At 47.3% G+C, this 24353-nt stretch overlaps 1 protein-coding gene across 2 annotated transcripts in view; it reads left to right on the top strand.

Annotated features, from left to right (window-relative positions):
• The window catches only part of MMP17 (matrix metallopeptidase 17), a 288088-nt gene that overhangs the window by 104973 nt on the left and 158762 nt on the right, over positions 1-24353 (top strand). For both annotated transcript variants that reach the window (XR_013980392.1, XM_080985166.1), the window contains exons 2-3: positions 6063-6195; positions 14805-14931. Coding sequence is in view for 1 of the 2 variants with exons in the window: in XM_080985166.1 (XP_080841292.1) it covers positions 6063-6195; positions 14805-14931 (260 nt within the window). In the remaining variant the exon portion in view is untranslated. The remainder of the gene's footprint in view (positions 1-6062; positions 6196-14804; positions 14932-24353) is intronic.

The following is a 24353-nucleotide window of genomic DNA, read 5'->3' as shown; positions in this document are numbered from 1 at the left end:
TTAACAATTAGAGGATTAAGGACATGGGTTCCGTAGATGTCGAGAAAACCAAATTGCGCTCTGCCAAGACTTGGCGATCGATGGGCCAATGTAGGGTTGCATGTCTGAGATGATTTTTCAGGACCCATCAAGAGCAAATTGTGTATCTCATTTCTGTCGCAGCTACTTTTGCTGTACAAAGGAACAAATAATTGCAGCGGGGAGCTGACAAGGATCGTGCAGGCTGCCTCCTGGACCACACTTGCCTGGCGATGAAGAGGTTGCTTTCCCAGGGGCTGGTTCGGGGGACGTGCTCCTAACAAATGGTTGCCAATGGAATCAGGAAGGAAGGCGTGGTGGGAGATTGGAGGGGTCAAGAGCATGAATGGATTGTATAGGAAGGGAGGTGATGAATGGGAATATGGAAGAAAGAATGGCTTGGATAAGAAGGAATGGTGATGCAAAAATGAAGGGAAGAAAGGAAGAATAAATGAATGAATGAATGAATCGAGGAAAAATGGATGGATGTAGAAGATGAAAGCAAAGAGGTATGGTGCATGTAATAAAAGAAAGGAGAAGGACGAATGGATGAAGGAAAAAGAAAGAGAAGGATGGATGATTTTAAAAAACAAAAACAAGACAGATGGGTGGATGCAAATGATCAACAAACTTACTGTTATTATTGAATTTGCTATTAATTGATATTTTTAGTCATTTTAACTTGCCCAAAGCCACCCAAAGCAGCTTACAAACAAGGAGACTTACAAGAATGTCACCAGCAATAAAATGGGAAGGGGATTCCCAGTTTCAGTACCAATTGTGATATCTCTTGTGAAGATCATGGGTCAGTGCTAGAGCATCTGCCTTGCGTGGGGAAAGTCCCTGGTTCAATCCCTCAACATTGTCGAGCACAGGGCATTATAATTGTAACAACAGACCACACACTGTTAGGTAAGTTTTAAAATGCTTTGCTTACAAAATGTCCCAAAGGTCAGATTCATGCATTTATCCAAGCAGCAGCAAGGAGAATACAGGCAGAATACTCTTGGGTAGAAAATACAGAAATAGACATGCTCTAAGCTTGGAGTTTGCTTAGGCACATCTTCCTTGGTCACTTGCATGGTGCAGAGAGAGAGGGAAGAGGAAGAGAAGGCTTCACTTGGAGAAGACCTATCTGAGTCTAGGAATCTAACCCTGCAGTCCAAACCTCATCATGCACTAACTGGCACTCACGCATAGTTATGTTTTACTGCAGTTTCCCACAAGCAGTTGGAACAATCTGTGGCATCACAGCATCTCAGCCAATGGTTGACAGAGCCATGTGGCAAATGTTTTTTTTAAAAAAAAATTGTTGTTGTTTAGTCGTTTAGTCGTGTCCGACTCTTCGTAACCTCATGGACCAGAGCACGCCAGGCACCCCTGTCCTCCACCGCCTCCTGCAGCTTGGTCAAACTCATGCTGGTAGCCTCGAGAACACCGTCCAACCATCTCGTCCTCTGTCATCCCCTTCTCCTTGTGCCATCCATCTTTCCCAACATCAGGGTCTTTTCCAGGGAGTCTTCTCTTCTCATGAGGTGGCCAAAGTATTGGAGCCTCAGCTTCACGATCTGTCCTTCCAGTGGCTGATTTCCTTAAGAATGGATAGGTTTGATCTTCTTGCAGTCCATGGGACTCTCAAGAGTCTCCTTTCGTATATAACGTGATTCACAGTGAAGTTGCAGGAACATCACTAAACACTAGTGAAATCTATCTCATGCTCTCTTTTGCATCAGAATCTCAGGGGTGCACTGGAAGGTAGTCCATTAGGGTAAATGGGGCTCTGCCCTTACTAGGGTGTGGCACTGCCCATTGGTTTCCTCCTCCTTGGTCTGAATATTGCCTTTGTAGAACTCAACAGGTGGGAAGGGGCAAGGGATGTAGCTGGTTGACTCCTCCAGTCATTGTCTCTGGCTCCGCTTGTTGCTGTGCTCCTTGCCTTCTGCCCTACCAGTTACAGTAGCCCCCCAGACACTGCTGCAATGGATGGTGGAGATCAAAATACTAAGCAACTCAAAGGGAAGCCAAGATAGGGAGACGTGCAGAGGCCAGTTTCCCATCAGAACAATTCAGAACCTGAGAATTTTCTGCTGTGCTGTCCCAACCATCTCCTGGGGTGTGACTTAGACATGAAGCGGTCAAGCACTGCTGTTCTAACCTGATGTTGACACTCAACATTAATCATTGCAAAGAGAGAGGACTTAATGGGGTATTGACCCAGTTAAAAGCCCCAGGTTGATAGCAGCCCTTAACAGCTCGATATTTCGATACTTCTTAGGTACTGATCAAGAACAATGACCGTTGTCACCCCAATCACCATCAAACCTTCTGTTTCCTCTGCAGATGGAAGATGGGTGTGAATTGTCAAAATGATTGAGTGCATTTCATCCCCTTAGAATTGTGCTGCACAGATCCAGCATCCTCATCCTCTAGCAAACATTTGATCAACCTTTTTTGCTAAGTAGTGAGGGGTTGCTTATTCTGGAAGCCTCTGCTTTTGTCCATTCAGGAAGAGCAGTCGACCCCACAGCAATCAACCCTCAGCTTCTCACCAAAACTGTTGATGCTACAGGTATCCCCACAGCAATCACATCCCCAACCCCCAATATCTCAGGTGGGCATGCTGAGGCAAGCCAGATACCTATGGGTGTGGTTGCAGAAGTCCCACCAGCCCCAGACTGGCCTGTGGTCCAGTCTGGAGAAACTGCAGCCCTCCACTTGAAGGTTAAACTCCAGCACCCATCAACCCCAGCCAACGTGGCCAGTGGGGTGATAGGAGATGCACTCCAACAAGATCTAGAGCAGCCTTTCTCAACCTGTGGGTCCCCAGATGTTGTTGGACTACAACTCCCATCACCCCTAGCTAGCAAGGCCAGAGCTCAGAGATGATGGGAGTTGTAGTCCAACAACATCTGAGGACCCACAGGTTGAGAACCACTGATCTAGAGGGTGGTGGGTTCCCCTGTTCCTGTCGTTAACCCCAATATCTCAAAACTCCTCTCCCTGCAGGAACCAACCCAGACCCTGTAGTTGTCATATGAAGCCATTCTCCATATGCTCCCTCCCAAGGGATGTATGGAGGGCAGTGACATGAGAATGGGCCTTCTCAGTGGTGGCACCCCATCTGTGGAATTCTCTCCCAAGCAAGATGGGCCTGGCTTCATCACTGTTCATTTTTAGGTGCCAAGCAAAAACCTTCTGATTCACCCAGGTCATGGGTAGGCAAACTAAGGCCCGGGGGCTGGATCCGGCCCAATTGCCTTCTAAATCCGGCCTGCGAACGGTCCAGGAATCAGCATGAGTAGAATGTGTGTTTTTATTTAAAATGAATCTCTGGGTTATTTGTGGGGCATAGGAATTTGTTCATTATTTTTTTTCAAAATATAGTCCGGCCCCCCACAAGGTCCGTGGGACAGTGGACTGGCCCCCTGCTGAAAGAGTTTGCTGACCCCTGACCCAGGTCATTCGACCTTAATTTTCTGCTTATCTTTGGGTGGGGTAGAATTGACTCTACACACACACACACACACACACACATTTGAGCGACATTTAGTGTTTTTACTCTTGCTTTTGCACTTTTTAATGCTTGTTTTTGTAAGTAGCATTGAGTTCACCTTTGTGGGAAAAGAGAATTTAAACCTTGGGTGTGCATGTGCCCTTTGACTCTGTTTGGGTTTCACAGAGCGTTTTTCCAGTTTTGCTTGTTTTTTGTAATCTGTTATCCAACTCTCTTAAGTGCATCACACCGGCTGTGGTGGACCTACATTGGGGGGGCATCCTTTCGTCACTGCTCCAGGAGACCTTGTGGGACCCTTTCCCCTCCCCCTCCCCCCCCCCAGTGAAACACCCCAGGACTCTCCAGGCAGTCCTGGCCGCTCCATCACAATAAAGGAGCTGAGTGGGTGGTGGAGATGCCATACTCTGTTTCCTTCAACCCCTCAAGATTTGGAGGGCTCAGTCCCATCCCAAAAGACTTGGGGGGGCTGAAAACACCTCAGCCCTATAGAGTTGGTGCCTATGTTTGGGGGCCCTGAAGCCTGAACTGTCCCGGGGGGGCCCTTCGCAACCAGCAATGAGGTCTGGGTAACCATTGTTATCTTCTTCAGTGGGGTTGTTCCATGACAGATCATCACAATGTATGATATATACAGTGGTACCTCGGGTTAAGAACTTAATTCGTTCCGGAAGTCCGTTCTTAACCTGAAACTGTTCTTAACCTGAAGCAGCACTTTAGCTAATGGGGCCTCCTGCTGCAGCCGCGCCGCCGGAGCACGATTTCTGTTCTCATCCTGAAGCAAAGTTCTTAACACGAGGTGATATTTCTGGGTTAGCGGAGTCTGTAACCTGAAGCGTATGTAACCCGAGGTATCACTGTATATATACTGTACAGCAGTACCTCGGTTTAAGAACAGTCCTGTTTAAGAACGATTCGGTTTACGAACTCCGCAAAACCAGAAGTAGTGTCCCAGTTTGCAAACTTTACCTCGGTCTAAGAATGGAATCCGAACGGTGGAAGGGGACCGGCTGCAGAAGGCCTCATTAGGAAAAGTGCGCCTCGGTTTAAGAATGGTTTCGGTTTAAGAACGGACTTCCGGAATGGATTGAGTTCATAAACCAAGGTACCACTATATAAAACTACAACGTCTCATACTTTGATTAAAATTGCTATAGTGGATTGTTTCACATGTCAAAGTCCCTGGTGTGAATAAAACTTTCCTATGCCTTATCCTTTTTGAGTAATTAGGAGGAAGTAGGGAAATGATGTGGGACGCGGGTGGTGCTGTGGGTTAAACCACAGAGCCTAGGACTTGCCAATCTGAAGGTCGGTGGTTCGAATCCCCATGACGGGGTGAGCTCCTGTTGCTCGGTCCCTGCTCCTACCAACCTAGCAGTTCGAAAGCACATCGAGGTGCAAGTAGATAAATAGGTACCGCTCCGGCGGGAAGGTAAACAGCATTTCCGTGCGCTGCTCTGATTCGCCAGAAGCGGCTTTGTCATGCTGGCCACATGACCCGGAAGCTGTACGCCGGCTCCCTTGGCCAGTAAAGCAAGATGAGTGCCACAACCCCAGAGTCGGCCACGACTGGACCTAATGGTTAGGGTTCCCTTTACCCTTTACCTTTACTGTACAGCGGTACCCCAGTTTAGGAACAGTACTGTTTAAGAACGATTCGGTTTACGAACTCCGCAAAACCAGAAGTAGTGTCCTGGTTTGCGAATTTTACCTCAGTCTAATTACGGAATCCAAACAGTGGAAGAGCACCAGCGGCAGGAGGCCTCATTAGGGAAAGCGCGCCTCGGTTTAAGAACAGTTTCGGTTTAAGAACGGACTTCTGGAATGGAATAAGTTTGTAAACCGAGGCACCACTATATATAACTACATCTTATTTTTTGATTAAAATTGCTGTACTGGATTGTTTCACATGTCAAAGTCCCTGGTGTGTGAATAAAACTTTCCTATGTCTTATCCTTTTTGAGTAATTAGGAAAATGTTGTATACCTGCATGATGCACTTTTCAAAGCAAATTTTTAAAGCAACGTGGACTGAAGTGGTTTCTGGGGCCCCTTCAGAATTAGGCATCATTAGTTTCGCAGTAGATCTTCTCCTTCACTGGGTTTCTGAAAGACCCCTGTCTCTTACCCAGAGCAAGAGTGGGAGAAAGGAACATCACCTTCCCCTTCGCTGTTATCTCACCGTGACGCACATGGACCCCTTTAGCGAGAAAATGGAAGTGCAACCCCGAGTTTCCTATAACTGCTCGTCTATGTAATCAAAAGTGTTTTGTAGCTGGTTAGGAAAATTAAATGTCAGCTCCAGGATGCATGAAGGTCATCAGATTCCATTACTTAAAGTAATGTACATAGATCTGTTCTGACACATCCATTTGTTAACGAGGGATGCGGCATTCAATGTGGTAGCCGAGTGTAAACATGTAAGAGTGTGTGTGAGAGAGAGAGACTAGGTGAGGTGCAACTAAAGAGACCCTTTGACGTATTGAATCATTTCTTTCTTTTCCCAACCTTCTCCGTTTTTTTGGTTTTAACAGGATTGGCTGACAAAATTCGGCTATCTGCCCCCTCCAGACCCCATCACAGGAAAACTGCAGACACAGGAAGAGCTCACCAAAGCCATTGTGGCCATGCAGCAGTTTGGCGGCCTTGAAACCACTGGGATTCTAGGTGAGTAGAGAATTGGGAGGAGAACATTTGTTGTGTCCAACATAGCTCAATGCAGTGGGTGCCATTTTTTTTTAATGCTGGTGGGCCCATTTGTATTTGTGAGTGCCACCCCATCTGGTCATTTCACTGCCTCTTCCTTTGATAAAAACCACCCACCTCCCTAAGAAAGAGAGAGAGAAAGAGAGGGAGAAAGAGAGGGAGAGAGAACTCATTGCATTTCCAAGGAATCTAGGCAAAAGTCAGACTGAACAGAATTCATCTGAGCTTGAAAAGCACATAGAGTTGACAGAAGAGCATCATTCTTCTCAACTTCTTTCGGCTTTCCAAGCAAGGGGGGGGAGTGACCATTACACCACCTTAGGACCCAAGGGGGCAGTGTGTCAGGGGGCTCAGAGACTTCACGGGCACCGGATAAAGACCTCAAGAGTGCCCCAGGCGCCATGCTAGCAGACCCTGGCTTAGTGGTTGACCATGTCCTTTGCATGCAGAATGAGCTTACTACTCATTTCCACATTAATTGCAACTGATGTTTTGTTTCAGGAAGCAAATAACATAGAAATGAGCACTTTGGTTCTGGAAGTGGCTTTTATATCACACGAAAACAATGTGGAAATCTGTCTGGAAGATTCAGATTTCAGGTGCGGGTTTGTTTGTCTGTAGACCGGCCTTTGCCAACCTGATGCCCTCCATATGTTTTTAAAAGGTGATGACTAGGGCTGTTGGAGTTGCAGTCCAAAACATCTGGATGGCACCAGATTGGCAATTGGCTCCTTAGTCCATGGGTCGACAAACTAAGGCCCTCCGGCCAGATCAGGCCCAATTGCCTTCTGGATCCGGCCCGCAGATGGTCCGGGAATCGCCGTGTGGATCACCAGTGCGTGTGTTATTTCCCTCTCCATCCCTCTCCCTCACACGGCAGTGGCGCCTCCTCCCTCCCTCCTCCTGGCTTCTCCCCGCCCGTGACTAGAGGAGGAAGGGGGCTGGGCTTTGTTGGTGCCAGCAGCAGCAGCACTCAAGCGGCCGCCATTTTAAGCAGCCCCTCTCCAGAGCCCTTTCACGCACTGCTCATCATCCCTCCACCACCACCGCTGCCACCAGCCCCTGCCGCTCGCAAGACACAGGTAAGCAGTCACCGGGGCTCGTAGTGCTCTTGCATCATTTTTTCCCCAAAATATAGTCCGGCCCCCCCACAAGGTCTGAGGGGCAGTGGACTGGCCCCCTGCTGAAAAAGTTTGCTGACCCCTGCCTTAGACCATTGCAAAAAACAAGTGAAATACTGTGAAAATCCCTGAAATGAGAAGTAATCGACTAGAAATATTATCTTGTGGATAATAATTCAGTTCCTAATACTGAATTTTTTAATGGCACACAGGTGGTGCTGTGGGTTAAACCACAGAGCCTAGGACTTGCCGATCAGAAGGTCGGCGGTTCGAAACCCTGCAATGGGGTGAGCTCCCGTTTCTCAGTCCCTGCTCCTGCCAACCTAGCAGTTTGAAAGAACGTCAAAGTGCAATTAGATAAATAGGTACCGCTCCGGCGGGAAGGTAAACGGCGTTTCCGTGCGCTGCTCTGGTTCGCCAGAAGCAGCTTAGTCATGCTGGCCACATGACCCAGAAGCTGTATGCCAGCTCCCTCGGCCAATAAAGCGAGATGAGCGCCGCAACCCCAGAGTCGGTCACGACTGGACCTAACGGTCAGGGGTCCCTTTACCTTTAATACTGAATTCACGAAAAAGGTTAGAAACTGTACTTTTGAGTCCTCAATCCTTTATTACTGCACTTCGCTTTACCTAGGTCGAGCTAGGATTATAATACTTCAGAATTTTGGGGGGTTCTATCCTTTTTTTAATTTTGGTCATTTATGATTCTTCTATTTCCTTCTGAGGAAACTGAATAGTTCTGTGAAACGAGGTTTGTAGCCGGCATCCCGTTAAGGCTTTGTTCTATTTTAGGTTTTTCTAATTTTTTCCTTAAGCTTTTTGATTTTTATTATTTAGTTTATTTCCACAAGATAATGTTTCTAGTCGATTACTTCTCGTTTCAGGGATTTTCGTGGTATTTCATTTGCTTTGTGCAATTTCTCAGTTGCATCACTGTCTTTTTTCTATTAGACCATTGCAAAGCAGAACCAAACGATGAAAAGGGGAGATACAATCGGCTTGGATACAAACCGTGTATCTTTTATTGCACTTCTCCATCCTGCCTTTCTATCTGAGGAGCTCAAAGTGCCATATGTGGTTCTCTCCGCCCGCCTTCTCTCTTAATCCTGACAACAACCCTGATAGGTAGGTTAGGCAGAGAGAGAGAGAGAGAGAGAGAGGCAGGGACTGGCTCAAAGTCACCACCCAGGGAGCTTCATGGCGGAGTGGGAATTCGAACCCTGCTCTCCCAGACCCCTAGTCCAACACTCTGACTGAAACGCCATGATGTGAGCAAGCTTAACAGTGCAGGCATTCCTTGGAAAACACCACCTCGTCCCCTCAGAAGAGGAAAGGCTGTTACCGGTAACATATTCAAAATAAAAAAAATCCTTCCAGCAGCACCTTTAAGACCAACTAAGTTAGTTCTTGGTATGAGCTTTCGTGTGCAAGCACACTTCTTCAGATACACTGAAACAGAAGTTGCCAGATCCTTCTATATAGTGAGAAGGTGGGGAGGGGTATTACTCAGAAGGGTGGTGGGAATGGGAGATTGGCAGATAGCTGAGATGAGCCTGCTGACGACTCTTAACGACTGTAATAGGTCTTACAGGAAAAGGCAAGGGGTGAGAAGGTGAGAAATGGCTTAGTCATGTATAATGAGATAAGAATCCAATGTCTTTGTTCAAACCAGGTCTCTCCATGGTTTTAAGTTTGGTAATGAGTTGCAATTCAGCAGCTTCTCTTTCCAGTCTATTTCTGAAATTCCTTTGTAGTAAAACAGCTACTTTGAGATCTTGTATAGAATGTCCTGGGAGATTGAAGTGTTCTCCTACTGGTTTCTCTGTTTTGTGATTCCGGTAACATATGTTCAGAATGACTCGAAGGAAATGAAAGTTATGCAAAGGCTGGAGGAGAGTTTGCAAGGCCAGTCTGCTTGCCCCCCAACCCACCCGCCCCAATGCAGCCTTCTGTCCAGAAGGGAACCAGAAGCGGTAGCTTCACCCTTCCATTCTGCAGCTGCTCTCGTGGCCTCTTGGCAGCTTCCGCTGGGAGAGGAAGGATCCCTGCGTGCGAGAAGCAGACGGGCTCGCCTGCCATCCTGGGGAAGTAATTACATGGCTCAGGTGTTTTGTCGCCCCGTGCGGCCGACAACCCGAGGCGGGCAATTATTTTGCCAGCTTCTCACGCTTCTGGGGTGGGGTGGGGGGTTTCCGCAATGTGATGCGGAGAGCTTTCTGTCTCTGCCTGTCTTCCCACCTCTGAAACACGTGAGCCGTCCAGACATCTGGTATGCCTTTTCCTCCTCAACGCTCCCAAAAACCCTCCTGCCCCTGTTTCGCTTTATTTCTTTCCCACCCCTCCCCACATAATTACTTTGCAGATTGCTAACGACTTTATCAAAGTTGACCTTAAGCACAGCTAAAATGAGCTAGGTGAAAGACAAGCCACAGCTTTGTGACAAAATCATATGGGGGGGGGTTGATTGTGCATTGTGGTTATTACCAAATAATAATAATATGATAATAAATAATAATTTTTATTTATACCCCACCCTCCCCGGCTAGAGCCAAGCTCAGGGCTAACACCAGTAAAATTACAGTAAAAAAACATAATAGGGGCGGGGGGGGGGGAACAATTTAAAATACATGTTAAAATGCAATTTAAAATGCAGCCTCATTTTAAAAGTAGCCCATAGATCAAAACCATAAGGGGAGGGAAACATAAGGCTCAGACTGAGTCCAAACCAAAGGCCAGGCAGAACAGCTCTGTCTTGCAGGCCCTGCGGAAAGAAATCATATCCCACAGGGCCCTGGTCTCATGAGATAATAATATTAATGGGTTGCAGCCATCTAAGCTTTACTCAGAGTAGACCCCTTGACTTAAGTTATGCTGTCTTCCTGAAAAGGTGGTTTCATTTCACTGCCATGGGAGCCCAGGAAAACCACTGGTTTTCCCCCTCTCTACCTGAAAGCATCTTTTTCTAACTGCTAACGTCCTTTAGAATTCATTCCACGGGTATAAACAACCCCCTTCACCTTTCACCATAAGGCCTGAGTACTTATTTGCTGCTGGTGGTAGCTCCTCTTCTCTCCCCACGACGACCCAAAATCCAGAGACAGCTAAGCGAAATGAAGGGAATCGTGCATCTTTTTGCAGAAGGCTAGTTTTCTCAACGCAGGATTTCCATGTTGCCCACAGCCAAAAAAGTGGCTCTCTGTTTCAGAGGAACAGAGAGCTTTTTTCTCCCCAAGGGAGGAAAATTCCCTTCCGGGCAACTTTCTGGGGGTCGTATGCCACTGGTGGGAGGGGCCACAAGCAAAAGTGGGTGGGGCAAAAAGGGAGTACATTTCACCACTGTTCTAAGTTGGCTACTTTCTATGCACACAACCTCACGGACCTTGCTGTCTTCCATCCAGGCGAGCAGGAAGCATCTTCAGTTCAATGACACAGTGCAGCCAGGCAAAAACCTATTTGGGTTGTAAAGGCAGGGCCTGGGGAGAATTCTGAGGGCCAGATAGAGAGGATGTGAGGGCCGCTCGCAGCTCCTGGGCCAGGGGCTCCCCTCCCTCTGGTTTCGGAAAAAGCTTGAAGGAACCTGCTAATTATGATGCCCTCTTTCTTTGCCAAGTGCAGAGACGCTTTTAGGGCAGCTCTGTGTGACTCAGGCTTTGAACAGCAGCCACTCTCTTTTGAACAGCTCTTCAAGCTTCTCCTCCGCCTCCCCCTCCCATATCGCCACATCGCCGGGACTCTCCTTCTCAGTTCCTAATTAAATTCATGTAATTATTTCTCCCCCGTCTTATCGGATGCACCAAGGTGCCCAGGAGCGAAAAGAAGGAACAGTTTGCTTTTATTGGTTGGCCCGCGCTTTCGTTGAAATTGGAAGTGCACGCCACTTAAATTTAAAGGAGAGCGTGTAATCTGTTCTCTCTTAAAGAGCAGCTTGAAAATGGCAGGACGTGCCTGTTTTTTGTTTTTGTTTTTCCTTTTGAGGAAACTCGAAGCAATTCCCAGCACGTATCTTGTGTGTGGACCTTCAGGGGTTGCACTGACTTTATGTAAAGAAAAACAGTGAGTGTAATAATAATAATAATAATAATAATAATTTATTTATTTATTTATTCATTCCCCAGGTACTCTGGGTGGCCCCCAACAGAATATTAAAAACATGATAAGACATCAAACATTAAAAACTTCCCTAAACAGGGCTGCCTTCAAAGGTCTTCTAAAAGTCAGATAGTTGTTTGTTTCCTTGACATCTGACGGGAGGGCATTCCACAGGGCAGGTGCCACCACCGAGAATACCCTCTGCCTGGTTCCCTGTTACTTGACTTCTCGTAGTGAGGGAACTGCCAGAAGGCCCTCAGAGCTGGACCTCAGTATCCAGGCTGAACGATGGGGGTGGAGATGCTCCTCCAGGTATAACATAAGAAGCGCCCTCTGGAATAAGACCAAAGGTCTACCTCGTTCAGTATCCTGATGTCACAGTGGCCTATCAGATGCCTATGAAAAGCCTGCCCTCCTCATGGTCCTCACTGACTGGTATTCAGAGGCAGAGGTAGGAAAGATCTCCCAGTCCTTAAGAACATGATACTAGCTTGCTGGGTCAGCCAAATGGCCACTCTAGTCCAGCATCCTGTTCTTGCAGGGAACAAACAAATGCCTATGGGAAACCCGTAAGCAGGACCGAGCACAAGAGCTCTCTCTCCTCCGGTGATTTCCAACAACTAGCATTTGAAAGCATTCATTGCTGCCTCCCAACTGTGGAGAGATATCCATCATGACTAGTAACCCTAGAAGGCCCTCTCCTCCATGGATGAAGTCCTTTCTTTCATCTGTTCCTGAATCTATTAACATTCAGCTCCATTGAGTGTCCACGAGTTCTGATGTTATGAACTTGCAGATTTCTGAGTCATTTTTCAGGCAGTAATTATATCATTTATAAATGCATAATGAGTCAGGAGTCTGCGATGACTGCGGGGGGTGGGGGGCGACAGCTTTCTAATGGGCCAATTTAGACCATTCTTCAAGCCATGGTCTGGGGTATCAGAAATAAATCTTGGATATGTTCGCTTTCCTGTTGGAGCAAAGACTGGTCGATTCTGCATCAATACGCTGCCTTTCAATGATAAATCATACTTAAGGCGGCTTATGAACCATACAAATGAAAAACGATCCTAACAATTAACAGCAAACAATGTAATTTAAAAAAACCTCTATATATCAGCAGACATGTCTAAATATATAATTCTTCATGTGCCTCCTCCGTGAGAGGTCCGCAAGATTTTTCTGCAGTGGCTCCCCATTTGTGGAATGCTCTCCCTAGGGAGACTCGCCTGGTGCCTTCTTTAAAGACCTTTAAGTGCCTGGCGAAAACATTCCTCTTCAACCAACCAAGCCTTTGGCTGATTAACATCCTATTTCCTTTTACTGTAATTGTGTTTGTGGGAGGCGGGAGAGCAGGGAAGGGGGTTATTGTTTTGGTTTGTTTTCGTTCCTTTTCCATTATGTATTTTGTGGTTTTTTTTATCTTGTATTTTTATGCTGTGAGCTTCCCTGAGATCTTCAGGGGAAGGGCGGTATACAAATTTAATAATGGACGCTCGCCGTGTCTCCGGCGGTGGGCGACGTTTTGCGGCCCAGCACGCAGCCCCGCCACCCACCTGAAGCCACGCTGTGCTGTTGGGCCAGCGCTCTGATCCCTGGGCAGAGGCCTATGGGTTCCCGCCGAACCTCCATATTTGAATCAGCCAATCCGCAGTGGGCCAGGAGGCTTGAGCTGAAGGAGAGGACCGTGGAAGCGTAGGCTTCACTCTGGTCCGCTCCTTAGATTTAAAAAGAGGTCGGAACCGACACTGGCAGCGCAGCTGCCTCAGAGCGTCACCCACCCAGCCCTCCCTCTAATGGTTTCTTTCTTTACAGGCTAACCTTCTCCTTTCCAGGTCCATGAATGTTGCTGCGGTCGGATGATGGTTGCTGTCTTTCAGAGCCGGGAAGGAATTTGCCCTGCTCTGCAGGTTTTGCCTTCCCCGTAGCAATTATCACACCTTTTGCGGTTTTAGGCCTTGGACGGAATCCAGTCTAGTCCATCAATCGATAGAAGGGGTGGTGTGGTGACACACCCCACCTGCGGCGGTAATACCAGGGACCCCATTAAAGGGGGTATTGAGGGGAGTCTCAGGCCACAAGAATACGGTGGTGGGTCATAGAACTCCCCTCAGCAATGTGGATTGGGGCCAGCTGTGTAAACGCACATTCTGCAATATCCCCATATCGCCGACTGACCCTGTTTTGCTTCAGACCCCCAGCAAGGGGGCTGAGAGGGATACATGCCCAATGCCTAAGCCAAGGTTTTCCTACATTTGAAATTAAGAAAGCTGTGGCCGTTTTAATCCCAAGTATGTTGTCCTGCATTTTACCTGATGTGTTGTCTGATTTCTGGGGGTGGGAAGGGGAGGGGGGTATCTGCACCTGGGCATTCAAATAATAATAATAAACACAGGCTCTGGTGCTTTTTTAAATAAAAAAATACACACTCAAATAAAATAGTCTTAAGAACTCGCTTAACAGGAGGAAAAGAAAAGAGCAGCAGATGAATACCAAACACAAGTTATATTATGGATTTACTCAGGGGGTTTTGCATACTTCTGAATAGTGCTGTTTTTCTGTATATTATATTTATTGCTAGACAACACTCCTCCAGGCTGCTTTAGGAGATGATATCTTATTAGCAACCAGAGCAAACAGTTCTGAAATACTCTGGTTGCATCTACAGTAGGGTATATGCAAATTCAGACACGTGTTTTCTCTGTCGGGAAAAACTATGGCTCTGCACCAGGACATCTGTTCAATCCACAGCATCTCCAGGTCAGGCTATGAAAGAATCGTGTCTGAAATCCTGGAGAGAAATTCTGCCAACCAGTGCAGGGAATAGTGAGCTACATGAATCAGTGGATATTTACCACGTTCCTATATTAGCTGCTTTGTATAGTGCATGGTGGGGACGCAGGTGGCGCTGTGGGTTAAACCAGAGAGCCTAGAACTTGCCAATCAGAAGGTCGGCGGTTTGAATCCCCGCGACGGGGTGAGCTTCCATTGCTGGGTCCCAGCTCCTGCCAAGCTAGCAGTTCGAAAGCACATCAAAGTGCAAGCAGATAAATAGGTACCGCCTATTCCGTGCGCTGCTCTGGTTCGCCAGAAGCGGCTTAATCATGCTGGCCACATGACCCGGAAGCTGTACGCCGGCTCCCTCGGCCAATAAAGCGAGATGAGCGCCGCAACCCCAGAGTTGGCCATGACTGGACCTAATGGTCAGGGGTCCCTTTACCTTTACCTATAGTGCATGGTGGGGAGGTATGTTTCATATCTGAAATGGCTGTTATGGAAATACACTGTTGATGTTGCTGTTTCAAGGCAGAAACTCTCCCCATCTCCCCTGCCTGAGTGACTTTTCTCTTTTGAAATATAGATGAAGCCACGCTGAAATTGATGAAGACACCTCGGTGCTCTCTCCCTGATCTCGCTGAATCGGAAGCAAGGAGGAAGAGGCATGCTCAGTCAGCAACCAAGTGGAACAAAAGGAACTTATCTTGGAGGTTGGCTGTTAAATCTTTTGCACTTGCAGTGCCGGTGGGGAGGAACGGCTCAAGGGCTGATTCAGCCGTCCGTGATTATTTGCGTGCTTGAATGGGGCCACTGCTGATCGAAGGGCACTTCAAGGTAGCCTGTCTGTGGAACGTTCATCCCTGTTCGTTTGCTGCCCAAAAAAAGCCTGCAGGGAGGTTCGGTATTTGCTGAGTATGCATTCTGATTTGTTTCCGGGGGACATTAGATGGTGGCCAACTTTGCAGTTACACATTTAAAGCAGTATCATACCAGTTTAAACCATTGTGGCTTTCCCCAAAGAATTCTGGGGACTGTGCTTTGCTAAGGAAGCTGTGAGTTGTTGTTGTTGTCATTTAGTCGTGTCTGACTCTTCGTGACCCCATGGACCAGAGCACGCCAGGCACTCCTGTCTTCCACTGCCTCCCGCGGTTTGGTCAAACTCATGCTGGTAGCTTTGAGAACACTTTCCAACCATCTCATCCTCTGTCATCCCCTTCTCCTTGTGCCCTCAATCTTTCCCAACATCAGGGTCTTTTCCAAGGAGTCTTCTCTTCTCATGAGGTGGCCAAAGTATTGGCACCTCAGCTTCAGGATCTGTCCTTCTAGTGAGCACTCAGGGCTGATTTCCTTAAGAATGGATAGGTTTGATGTTCTTGCAGTCCATGGGACTCTCAAGAGTCTTCTCCAGCACCATAATTCAAAAGCATCAATTCTTCAGCGATCAGCCTTCTTTATGGTCCAGCTCTCACTTCCATACATCACTACTGGGAAAACCATAGCTTTTACTATAAGGACCTTTGTTGGCAAGGTGATGTCTGCTTTTTAAGATGCTGTCTAGGTTTGTCATCGCTTTTCTCCCAAGAAGCAGGCGTCTTTTAATTTCGTGACCTCTGTCACCGTCTGCAGTGATCACGGAGCCCAAGAAAGTAAAATATCTCACTGTCTCCATTTCTTCCCCTTCTATTTGCGAAGGAGCTGCAAGTTGTTAGGAGACCCTTATTCCCCCACAGAGCTACAATTCCCAGAGTTCCTTGGGAAAAGCAATTGATAGGTAAACCACTGTGGAAATTGTAGCTGTGTGAGGGAAATTGGGGTCTCTTAACAACTCCCTTAGCAAAGTACAGTTCTCAGAATTCTTTAGGGGAAGCCACAATTGTTTAAAGTTGTATACTATTGCTTCTAGGAAGCCCACGAGCCAGACATGGGCACAATGGCACCCTCCCCACTGGAGTTCCCAAGCAGTTGGTGGCGGCCATCGTGACAGCTTTATCTTGCAGGAGCGCTTGGCTGCTTTCAGGAGAGATATTCGGCTTAATGGTCCTCCTGTGCTGGGGAAGAACATCGTTACCAGAGTCCTCAACAGGTTGAACCGAGATCAAGTGGAAAGTAGATAAATGTGGGGGTTTGCGTTTGATTTATTCTGTTGTTTGGATTTTTAACAACCGCAGTAGTTGGAGCTCTGCTGTCCCCAGGGGAAAAGGCAGGCTGGAACTCCAAGCACTGCAGCTCATGCGCTTTAGTTCTGGGACCTCCATGTGGCAAGAGCGCCCCCTGCTGCCGCTTGCAAAAATCAGGTGTTGGTGAACACAAAGCCCAACAGTAGTGACTCAGAAATCGTAAAGGGATTCCCAGCTTGTAATAAAAAATAAACAGGCCTCCGTGAATATTCCTTTATGTTGTCCAGTGGTATATTCCTGAGTCTTCTGTTCTCCTTTGCACTGAACAACATGGGGCCATCTGCCCGTTCAGGCACTTAGAACTGTGGAACTGGCACTTTTAAAACAAGTACCAAGTAATATTTATTCTGCACTTTTAAGGGACCAATCTTTTAGTGTGGCGTCTCCTGCACCCATTGACTTTAGGCAGGTGCCTTCCCTCTATTTTTTTCAGTGCCTCCTTAAAACCTTTCTGTTCAGGCAGGCAATGTAAAGTTGATGTGTATTTTTCACCTTTTTTTTTAAAGGACTGTATAAAATCAGTAACCACAATATAAGCATATAATGGTTAAACATGAACAGAATATACCGGATACCCAGTACAGTCGTACCTTGGTTCTCGAACAGAATCCGTTCCGGAAGTCCGTTCAACTTCCGAAAATGTTTGAAAACCAAGGCACGGCTTCCGATTGGCTGCAGGAACTTCCTGCACTCAATCGGAAGCCAAGTCGGATGTTCGGCTTCCAAAAAATGTTCGCAAACCGGAAAACTCACTTCCAGGTTTGCGGCATTTGGGAGCCAAAACGTTCAAGTCACAAGGCATTCAAGAACCAAGGTGCCACTGTATAATAAAGGTGATGCCTATTTTAATCTATACTTTTAGCTTAGAATGTATTCTTTAAACCGTTGATTTTATTCATTTTGCAGAGAGCTACAGAGCTACAGTTCCACAGAGCTACAATTCCCAGTGTGGTCTAACATCCAAGGAACTCTGGGAATTGTTCCTGTGTGAGGGAAATAGGGGTTTCCTAATTACTCTCAGCACCCTGAACAAACTACACCTCCCATAATTCTTTGCAGGAAGCCATGGCTGTTTAAAGTGGTATCATTGCTGTTTTCGTGTATAGTGTGGATATGGCCAATGTACAAACTATGTCCAGTATAAATCTGCCACTACAGTGGTACCTCAGGTTACAGATGCTTCAGGGTACAGACGCTTCAGGTTACAGATTCCGCTAACCCAGAAATAGTACCTCGGGTTAAGAACTTTGCCCCAGGATGAGAACAGAAATCGTGCTCTGGTGGTGTGGCGGCAGCGGGAGGCCCCATTAGCTGAAGTGGTACCTCAGGTTAAGAACAGTTTCAAGTTAAGAACGGACCTCCAGAACGAATTAAGCTCTTAACCCGTGGTACCACTGTATTGTACTATCACTGCATCAATGGCATGTTGCAGAACACACCTGTGGAAAATAAAAAATCAGTCTGGAGCAGCTCAGACCTTTCACCACCTGAAAAGTCACCTTTGCAAAGACCCTGGGGAAGACGCTGAGCCCCAGAACACAATCACTTTGATCTAGCCGCTCGCTCTAAACAGCATTTTAACAAAGCATCCCACACAAAGAGATGTGTGGTGGTTGATTTCCTAGGAGCAGGGCTTAGAAAAGGAAGATGGTCCCCGATCAGCAGGGAAGTCAATATGCTGGAGCCAGAGAGGGCAGGAGAAAAGATTTCTCTCCTTTCTCATGAAATTGCTCAGGCATAACCCTGCCTGTCATATTTCGTTGCTCAGAGAAGCGAGCGGGGACTTGGTGATGCAAGCTGACTCAGCAATCGTAGGAGCAAGGCCTGTGAGCTGACTCAGCGTCCCCACACAGCAATTCAACCTGGCTGCTGTCAATCTCAATGAAAGGAAGAGCTCTGTGTTTTTTCAAGTCATCGACTCTGCGTGGTCTTTTGATGCCAAAACAATCCCCGCAGACAGCTTGGCTCTCAGCCGGCTTTCAAATGCCAGTTAGGCTTACAGCAAAGAGCAGGTGGAGGGTTGCTGAGTCACAATAAGGAGCAACAGCGCTCACCCCCCACCCACCCCCTGGAGACAGCTTGCATTACTAGGCAGGGGGGCAGGGAGAATATTAATGCTAATATTAATTGCTTTCTATTGTGTTAACTGTGGAACAAATCGCACACGCACGCACACACACAGAGGAGGGAGCTGTGGTTCAGTTGCTGCTTCCTGCCACATGTGAAGCTACTACAAAATGCAGTTGTGCTTGGCAAGCCCATTGGGACTTGTAGGGCAGTAGCCAAAGAGAAGAAGCAAGTGGAGCCAGACAGAGCCAGTGATAGGTAAAACCAATGGCTGGCATGTTGGCAAAGTTCCTTAAATAATGCAGACCAGAGAGTCCAGAGAGAAAAGAAATCTTGGTAACATTTTACTGAGGAAACTGAACAAAAACAGTGTATGATTTAAGGAGAACAGCAAAAGTCTCGCCTTAAACGTACAGGGTGACATTCAACGAAACATACAGGTGGAAACTTCTCAGAACGGCACAGCCAATCAGAGAGCATGTGCTACCTCAGCAAAGATCATGCTGGTTGCTAAGCAGCACCTCTACCCACCCTCTTCTTGGCTAGGTGACTTTAACAGAATTAACCCTTAAGCTGCCATATGTCTGGGTTTTCCCAGACACGTCCGGGAATCGCACTGTCAAAATGGCGTCCATGAGGATTTTTAAAGAAAAATGTTGAAAAAATCCCCAGAAAGCCCAAAGACTTATTTTTTTGGGGGGGTGAGATATTTCCAAAACAACTCCCCCCCCCCCAAAAAAGCAAGTGGGGGCTTGCTGAGGGAAAGTGAACAGAAAATAGTGAGCTAAAGTTGCTGATAAGGTAAAAGGTGGGTAAAGGACCCCTGGACGGTTAAGCCCAGTCAAAGGCGACTATGGGGTTGTGGCGCTCATCTCGCTTTCAGGCCGAGGGAGCCAGCGTTTGTCCACAGACAGATTTCCGGGTCATGTGGCCAGCATGACTAAACCACTTCTGGCACAACGGAACACCGTGACAGAAACCAAAGTGCATGGAAACGCTGTTTACTTTCCCCCCATAGTGGTACCTATTTATCTACTTGCACTGGCGTGCTTTCGAACTGCTAGGTTGGCAGGAACTGGGACAGAGCAATGGGATTCGAAGGGATTCGAACCGCCAACCTTCAGATCACAAGCCCAAGAGGCTCAGTGGTTTAGACCACAGTGCCAGCTGCGTCCCCAGAAGTTGCTGGACTAGTGCCCCAAATGGATATACCTGCCGTGCACCTCTTCTTTCTCCTTGCCTCGCCCTCTGGACCCGATTGTGTACAAACGGTGCCATGGTTAGTGTTGGAGTTTGACCTGGGAGAACAGAGTTCAGATTCCCACTCAGCCTTTAAGCTCCCTGGGTGACCTTATGGTCACCGGTCTCAGCCTAACCTGCTCCTTCTTCTCTCTGCTTGCCATGGAGAAACTGCAAGCAAACCGGCAGCAACAAGGCAGGAGGCTCAGAGCATTGACGGTGTGCCCCCAACTGGGGCCCAACAGCGCCAACCCCTGATGCTGGATCCAAGATTGATGGCCCCAAGGAGAAGACTCGAACCACTAAGATCCCCCTGCTTCCGTCTAAACATTGTTCAGTCCAGAAGTAGAAAACGTCACGCTGAGCTTCTGTTTCAGCTCTCAAGCCAACTCATTTGTTACCACATTATTTCTGAGATACGGACATGAAGAAGCAGCACCCACACCAGCTGGGTAACATATGAATCAGATCTCAGGATGTCAGAGATTTCTATTAAAAATGGGAATGTGGGAGCAGGAATTGCCAGTCTTTGCTTATTCATCCCACAAACCGGAATGGGAATCAATCCAGCGAATACGTTCTCTGCTGTTGCTTTCGGTCCTTAATTGGTTTTGTTTCCCTCCTGCTTGCGTTGCGTTTCCTTCGCGCTGAAATGAACGGCGAGGAACAATTTAATGGCAACGTCTTTTACGTCATGTACTTAACTGGGTTACAAAAATAATGCAAGTTGCGTCATTTCTCTCAGGTGAGGCAGTGAGGTGAATGGCATACTTTTTGGCAGGGGATGAACTGCAGTGGAATGGAAACAGTGCCACGTGTGACAAATAAAAGGTAGAAAATGGAAAATGGTGTCTTCTTGCATCCATAATTAGACCTGAGCTTTTTAAGTTGCTCTGGACATCTGTTTTGTTTTGTTTTTTTGTCAAAAGTAACTGAGTGTCCCGAAGGATATACTAAAGAGCTAAGCCAGGTGTGGCCAGGTAGCAACACAAAGCAGGAAAGCATGCCTGCCGCTTCACAATTGCATTCCTGCACGACTTTGTGTCCTCCACAGAGCCTGTTTGTGCCACATCCATGGCAAACCCACCCTCCCAAACATGCCTCATGTCCCAGGGACTAGTTCTGCTCAAGAAGCTGCCATTTTTATTTTATTTTTAATATTTTTATTAAAGTTTTCTTGGTTTACAAAGGTATGCGCCATGTCTCTTTTTTCTAGTTACATTTTCCATAGGTCAGTTTCATTTGTTGAGACATTAGGGTTACATTAGAAAGAAAAGGGGGGGAAGGCGAGGGGGGGTCGGGAGGCGATGTTTCTAATTTGCTTAATGTATGTATGGGGTTTTGTGTCAGCGTCATTTGTGAGGGTTCTCTTTGCTATTCGCTTGTGTTCCTTTGGTGGTGAGAGAAATTGGGGTTGGCCTAGGGTCCGGTTGCTTGTTTGTGATTGGTTGTGGTGAACTTTCATGTGTGAGTGGGGTGGGTGGATGTTTTTGAATCAGGTTCGCCAGATTGATTCGTATGCTGTTAGTAGCTGCCATTTTAAGAAAAAGGCAGGTCAGCAGCTGGAGCTGTTTGTCAACATGCCACTGCCAAGTGAGCTGTGGATGCTTGTCTGCTTTGTGTGACAAGGCCAGGGAGAAGGGCAGGCAGAAGGGGGATTTGTGGAGGCAGAAATCAAGGGCACCAAGCTGTTAAAAATTTGTTTGTTGGCACAGAACTCAGAGGCTTGGAAGCCTAACCCGGTGGATCCTGAGGGTGTCAAAAGGCCTGCTCAGATCTTCCAGAAAGGTGTGGGGAGCATCAAGCCCCAGGGCTAAATGTGGCCCTCTGGTTCTCTCTCTGTGGCCCTGGGGACTCTTCCCCCCGGACCACACCCCTCACCAGCCCTGCCTTGCACTCCCCCCCAGTTTCTTTTGCCTGGCTGAAATGTGTCCTTGAACTCTTATGGGGTATTCCAGAGCCCGTATAGAGTCCTTAAGTGGGTTCCCCATCAGTAGGAGAAAATAACAGAGGCCATCGAGAGTAGAGTCATACCTCAGGTTGCGAACGTAATCCATGCAGGAGGCACGTTCACAACCCGTAGTGTTCGCAGCCTGAAGCGCCATGTCTGCGCACGCACGTGACGCAATTCGGCGCTTCTGCGCATGCACATGATGTCATTTTGAGCTTCTGCACAATGCGCAAGTGCCGAAACCTGGAAGTAACCCATTCCAGTACTTCCAGGTGCAGTGTGGTCTGCAACCCAAAAATGCGAAACCCATAGCGTTCATAACCTGAGGTATGACTATATATTGAGAAGCAAAGCGGCTAGTAAGCCTAATCTTTATTCAAGGAACTGTTGCAACAGGGTCCCCACTCACCACACGCAGGAAGGAGGAGAACCCTGAACAATGGTGCGCAAGCCCTCATATAAACTTTTGAAATTGCCCACCCTGTAGCCCAATACCACCACCACCCCCAAAACATCATACATACATCACAGAAGGAGGCATCTACAGCAGAAAGCCTGTCTGCCAGGATACCTGATAACGGTCACTGATTGCATTATCTGGGCAGCCTGGCCATTCTTTTGTGATGCTTAATACTTTAGTTCCTGAATCCATGTCACAGGCTCACCCTTTTCATACACAAATACGCCCTTAAGGCAGGATGTGCAAGCAAAATATCAATGGGAAGGCTTTCCCCATTTGCCTCCCTTCCTGCAGAGGAATATTTGAGGTTATTGGGAGAGTCAAAATGGCTCCAGGATTGCTCTCCCATACTATTTCAGGCACATGATTCATATATAGTGGTACCTCAGGTTACAGACACTTCGGGTTACGCGTTTTCAGGTTACGGATGTGCCAAAATCCGGAAGTACCGGTATGGGTTACTTCCGGGTTTCGGCACTCATGCATGCGCAGAAACACTAAATCGCGCTTTGTGCATGCGCAGAAGCCCAAATTGCATCACACGCGTGTGCAGGCATGGCGCTGCAGGTTGCAAACGTGCCTCCCGCACGGATCACATTTGCAACCCAAGGTTCCACTGTATTTAGATATGTGTGCATTTATGAATATTGATTTTATATTTGAAGCCTTAAAATTCTTATAACACCTGGATAGAGAAATGTGTGTGTGTGTGTGTGTGTGTGTGTGTGTGTGTGTGTGTGTAGGAACTAGCCTACTGCACAGAAGTAACTTTCACAATCATTGCTCCACCTGCTTTTGCCTCTGGCTTCATGCGCCATTGCCATGTGGCCCCTGGAAGGTTCACTAGGGAAGGGTGTAGCCTCAGGGCTGAAATTGGTTCCCTACCGCTGTCGTAAAGAAATAAAAACCTCTAAGTGAGCGGATCTCCTTTTTATTTTGGGTGAGAGAGTCTGATCTGACCAGCCTGCTTTTGAGAAGCTGGACAGTGTGTTCGGTTGGGCAGGGACGCTCACAAACAGCAACAGAAGAAGCCACACGTCACCTGTACAGAGAGATAACTAAGCCTCTGCCATCCTCTATGTGTCCTGCAGGGATTCATTAGCGAACACGCTTCCAACTAATGAATTTGTCCAATCGGATTCTTAAGGGACTTTGCGCAAATCAACTGCTAACTGGCTCCAGACCTGTGGCACTGGGAGATAACTGGATTTGTCGCCTTCGCTCAGGCCAAATTGAAAGTTGGGGGTTTCTTGAAAAGGACTCACTGGCTCTATCGCGACAAGACCGAGCCTGTGGCATTGGCTGGTACACAAGGGGACTCTCTCAGGCTAATTGCTGCTCTTGTCAGGCAGCAGCTGCGCTTGGTTTTGAGAGTGCCACACCGCGTGGCCCCTCCAGAGACGAGGCTCGCTCTCTCCTGCTCTCCTTCTTCGCTTCAAATCCTCCACCGCTCTCCGTCTCCCCCCTTTCGTTTCAGTCTTAAAGGTCTCAGCAGGAGACTGTTGCCTGTAGATAACCAGTCGTTTTTCATTTTTTTAAAAAAGGAAAAGGAAAAAAACACCAGGAAAATTACTTCGCTGTATTTCCGACAAGCAAAGTTGCTTCTTGGGCCAAAGAAAAATGGCTCCAGATTCTTCCAGTTGTGGAGAGCTCCAGATTTGATCAAAGAAGCAAAGGGAGAGAGCAACGCTCAGGGCTTTTTTCAACCGGGGCTTGCCAGAACTCAGTTCCAGCACCTCTCAGGTGGGCGCCATTGCCATTCTAAGAGAACAATAGAGGAGTTCATGGTGTGATCCGGCACCTCTTTTTCCAGAAAAATAGTCCTTAACCCTTTGGGGAAGAGGGACCTCCATCTATCAGGGATGCCAGTTTGCAGAATTCCTGCGCTGGTTGAGCTAGATGGCCTTCAGAGTTTCCTCCTGGCTCCATGGTTCCATAACAATGGCTACAGGTCCTTGAGTTCCTGTCTTTGTCTTTAAATCACAGTAGGGTGTGGCATGGAATTTTAATTGGGGCTGCAGCCTTTAATTAATTCACCGGCTTGATTAATTAAAAACCCTTTAAAGAAATTGAAAAAGCACTCTAATTCATCAGATGACATTTTTTTTTCCAAAACAAATCTTGTAAGTGTTTACAAAGGTTGCAGGAAGCAGGGCTCCATTTTAAAAGAGGCATCTGCCATTCACTGTCACATGGGGGAATGAGGTGTGTGTGTGTGTGTGTGTGTGTGTGTGTGTG

The sequence above is a fragment of the Podarcis pityusensis genome, assembly GCF_964106645.2.
Source record: "Podarcis pityusensis genome assembly, chromosome: 16".
Lineage (NCBI taxonomy): Eukaryota > Metazoa > Chordata > Lepidosauria > Squamata > Lacertidae > Podarcis > Podarcis pityusensis.
This window is presented reverse-complemented; position numbering and strand designations above follow the sequence as displayed.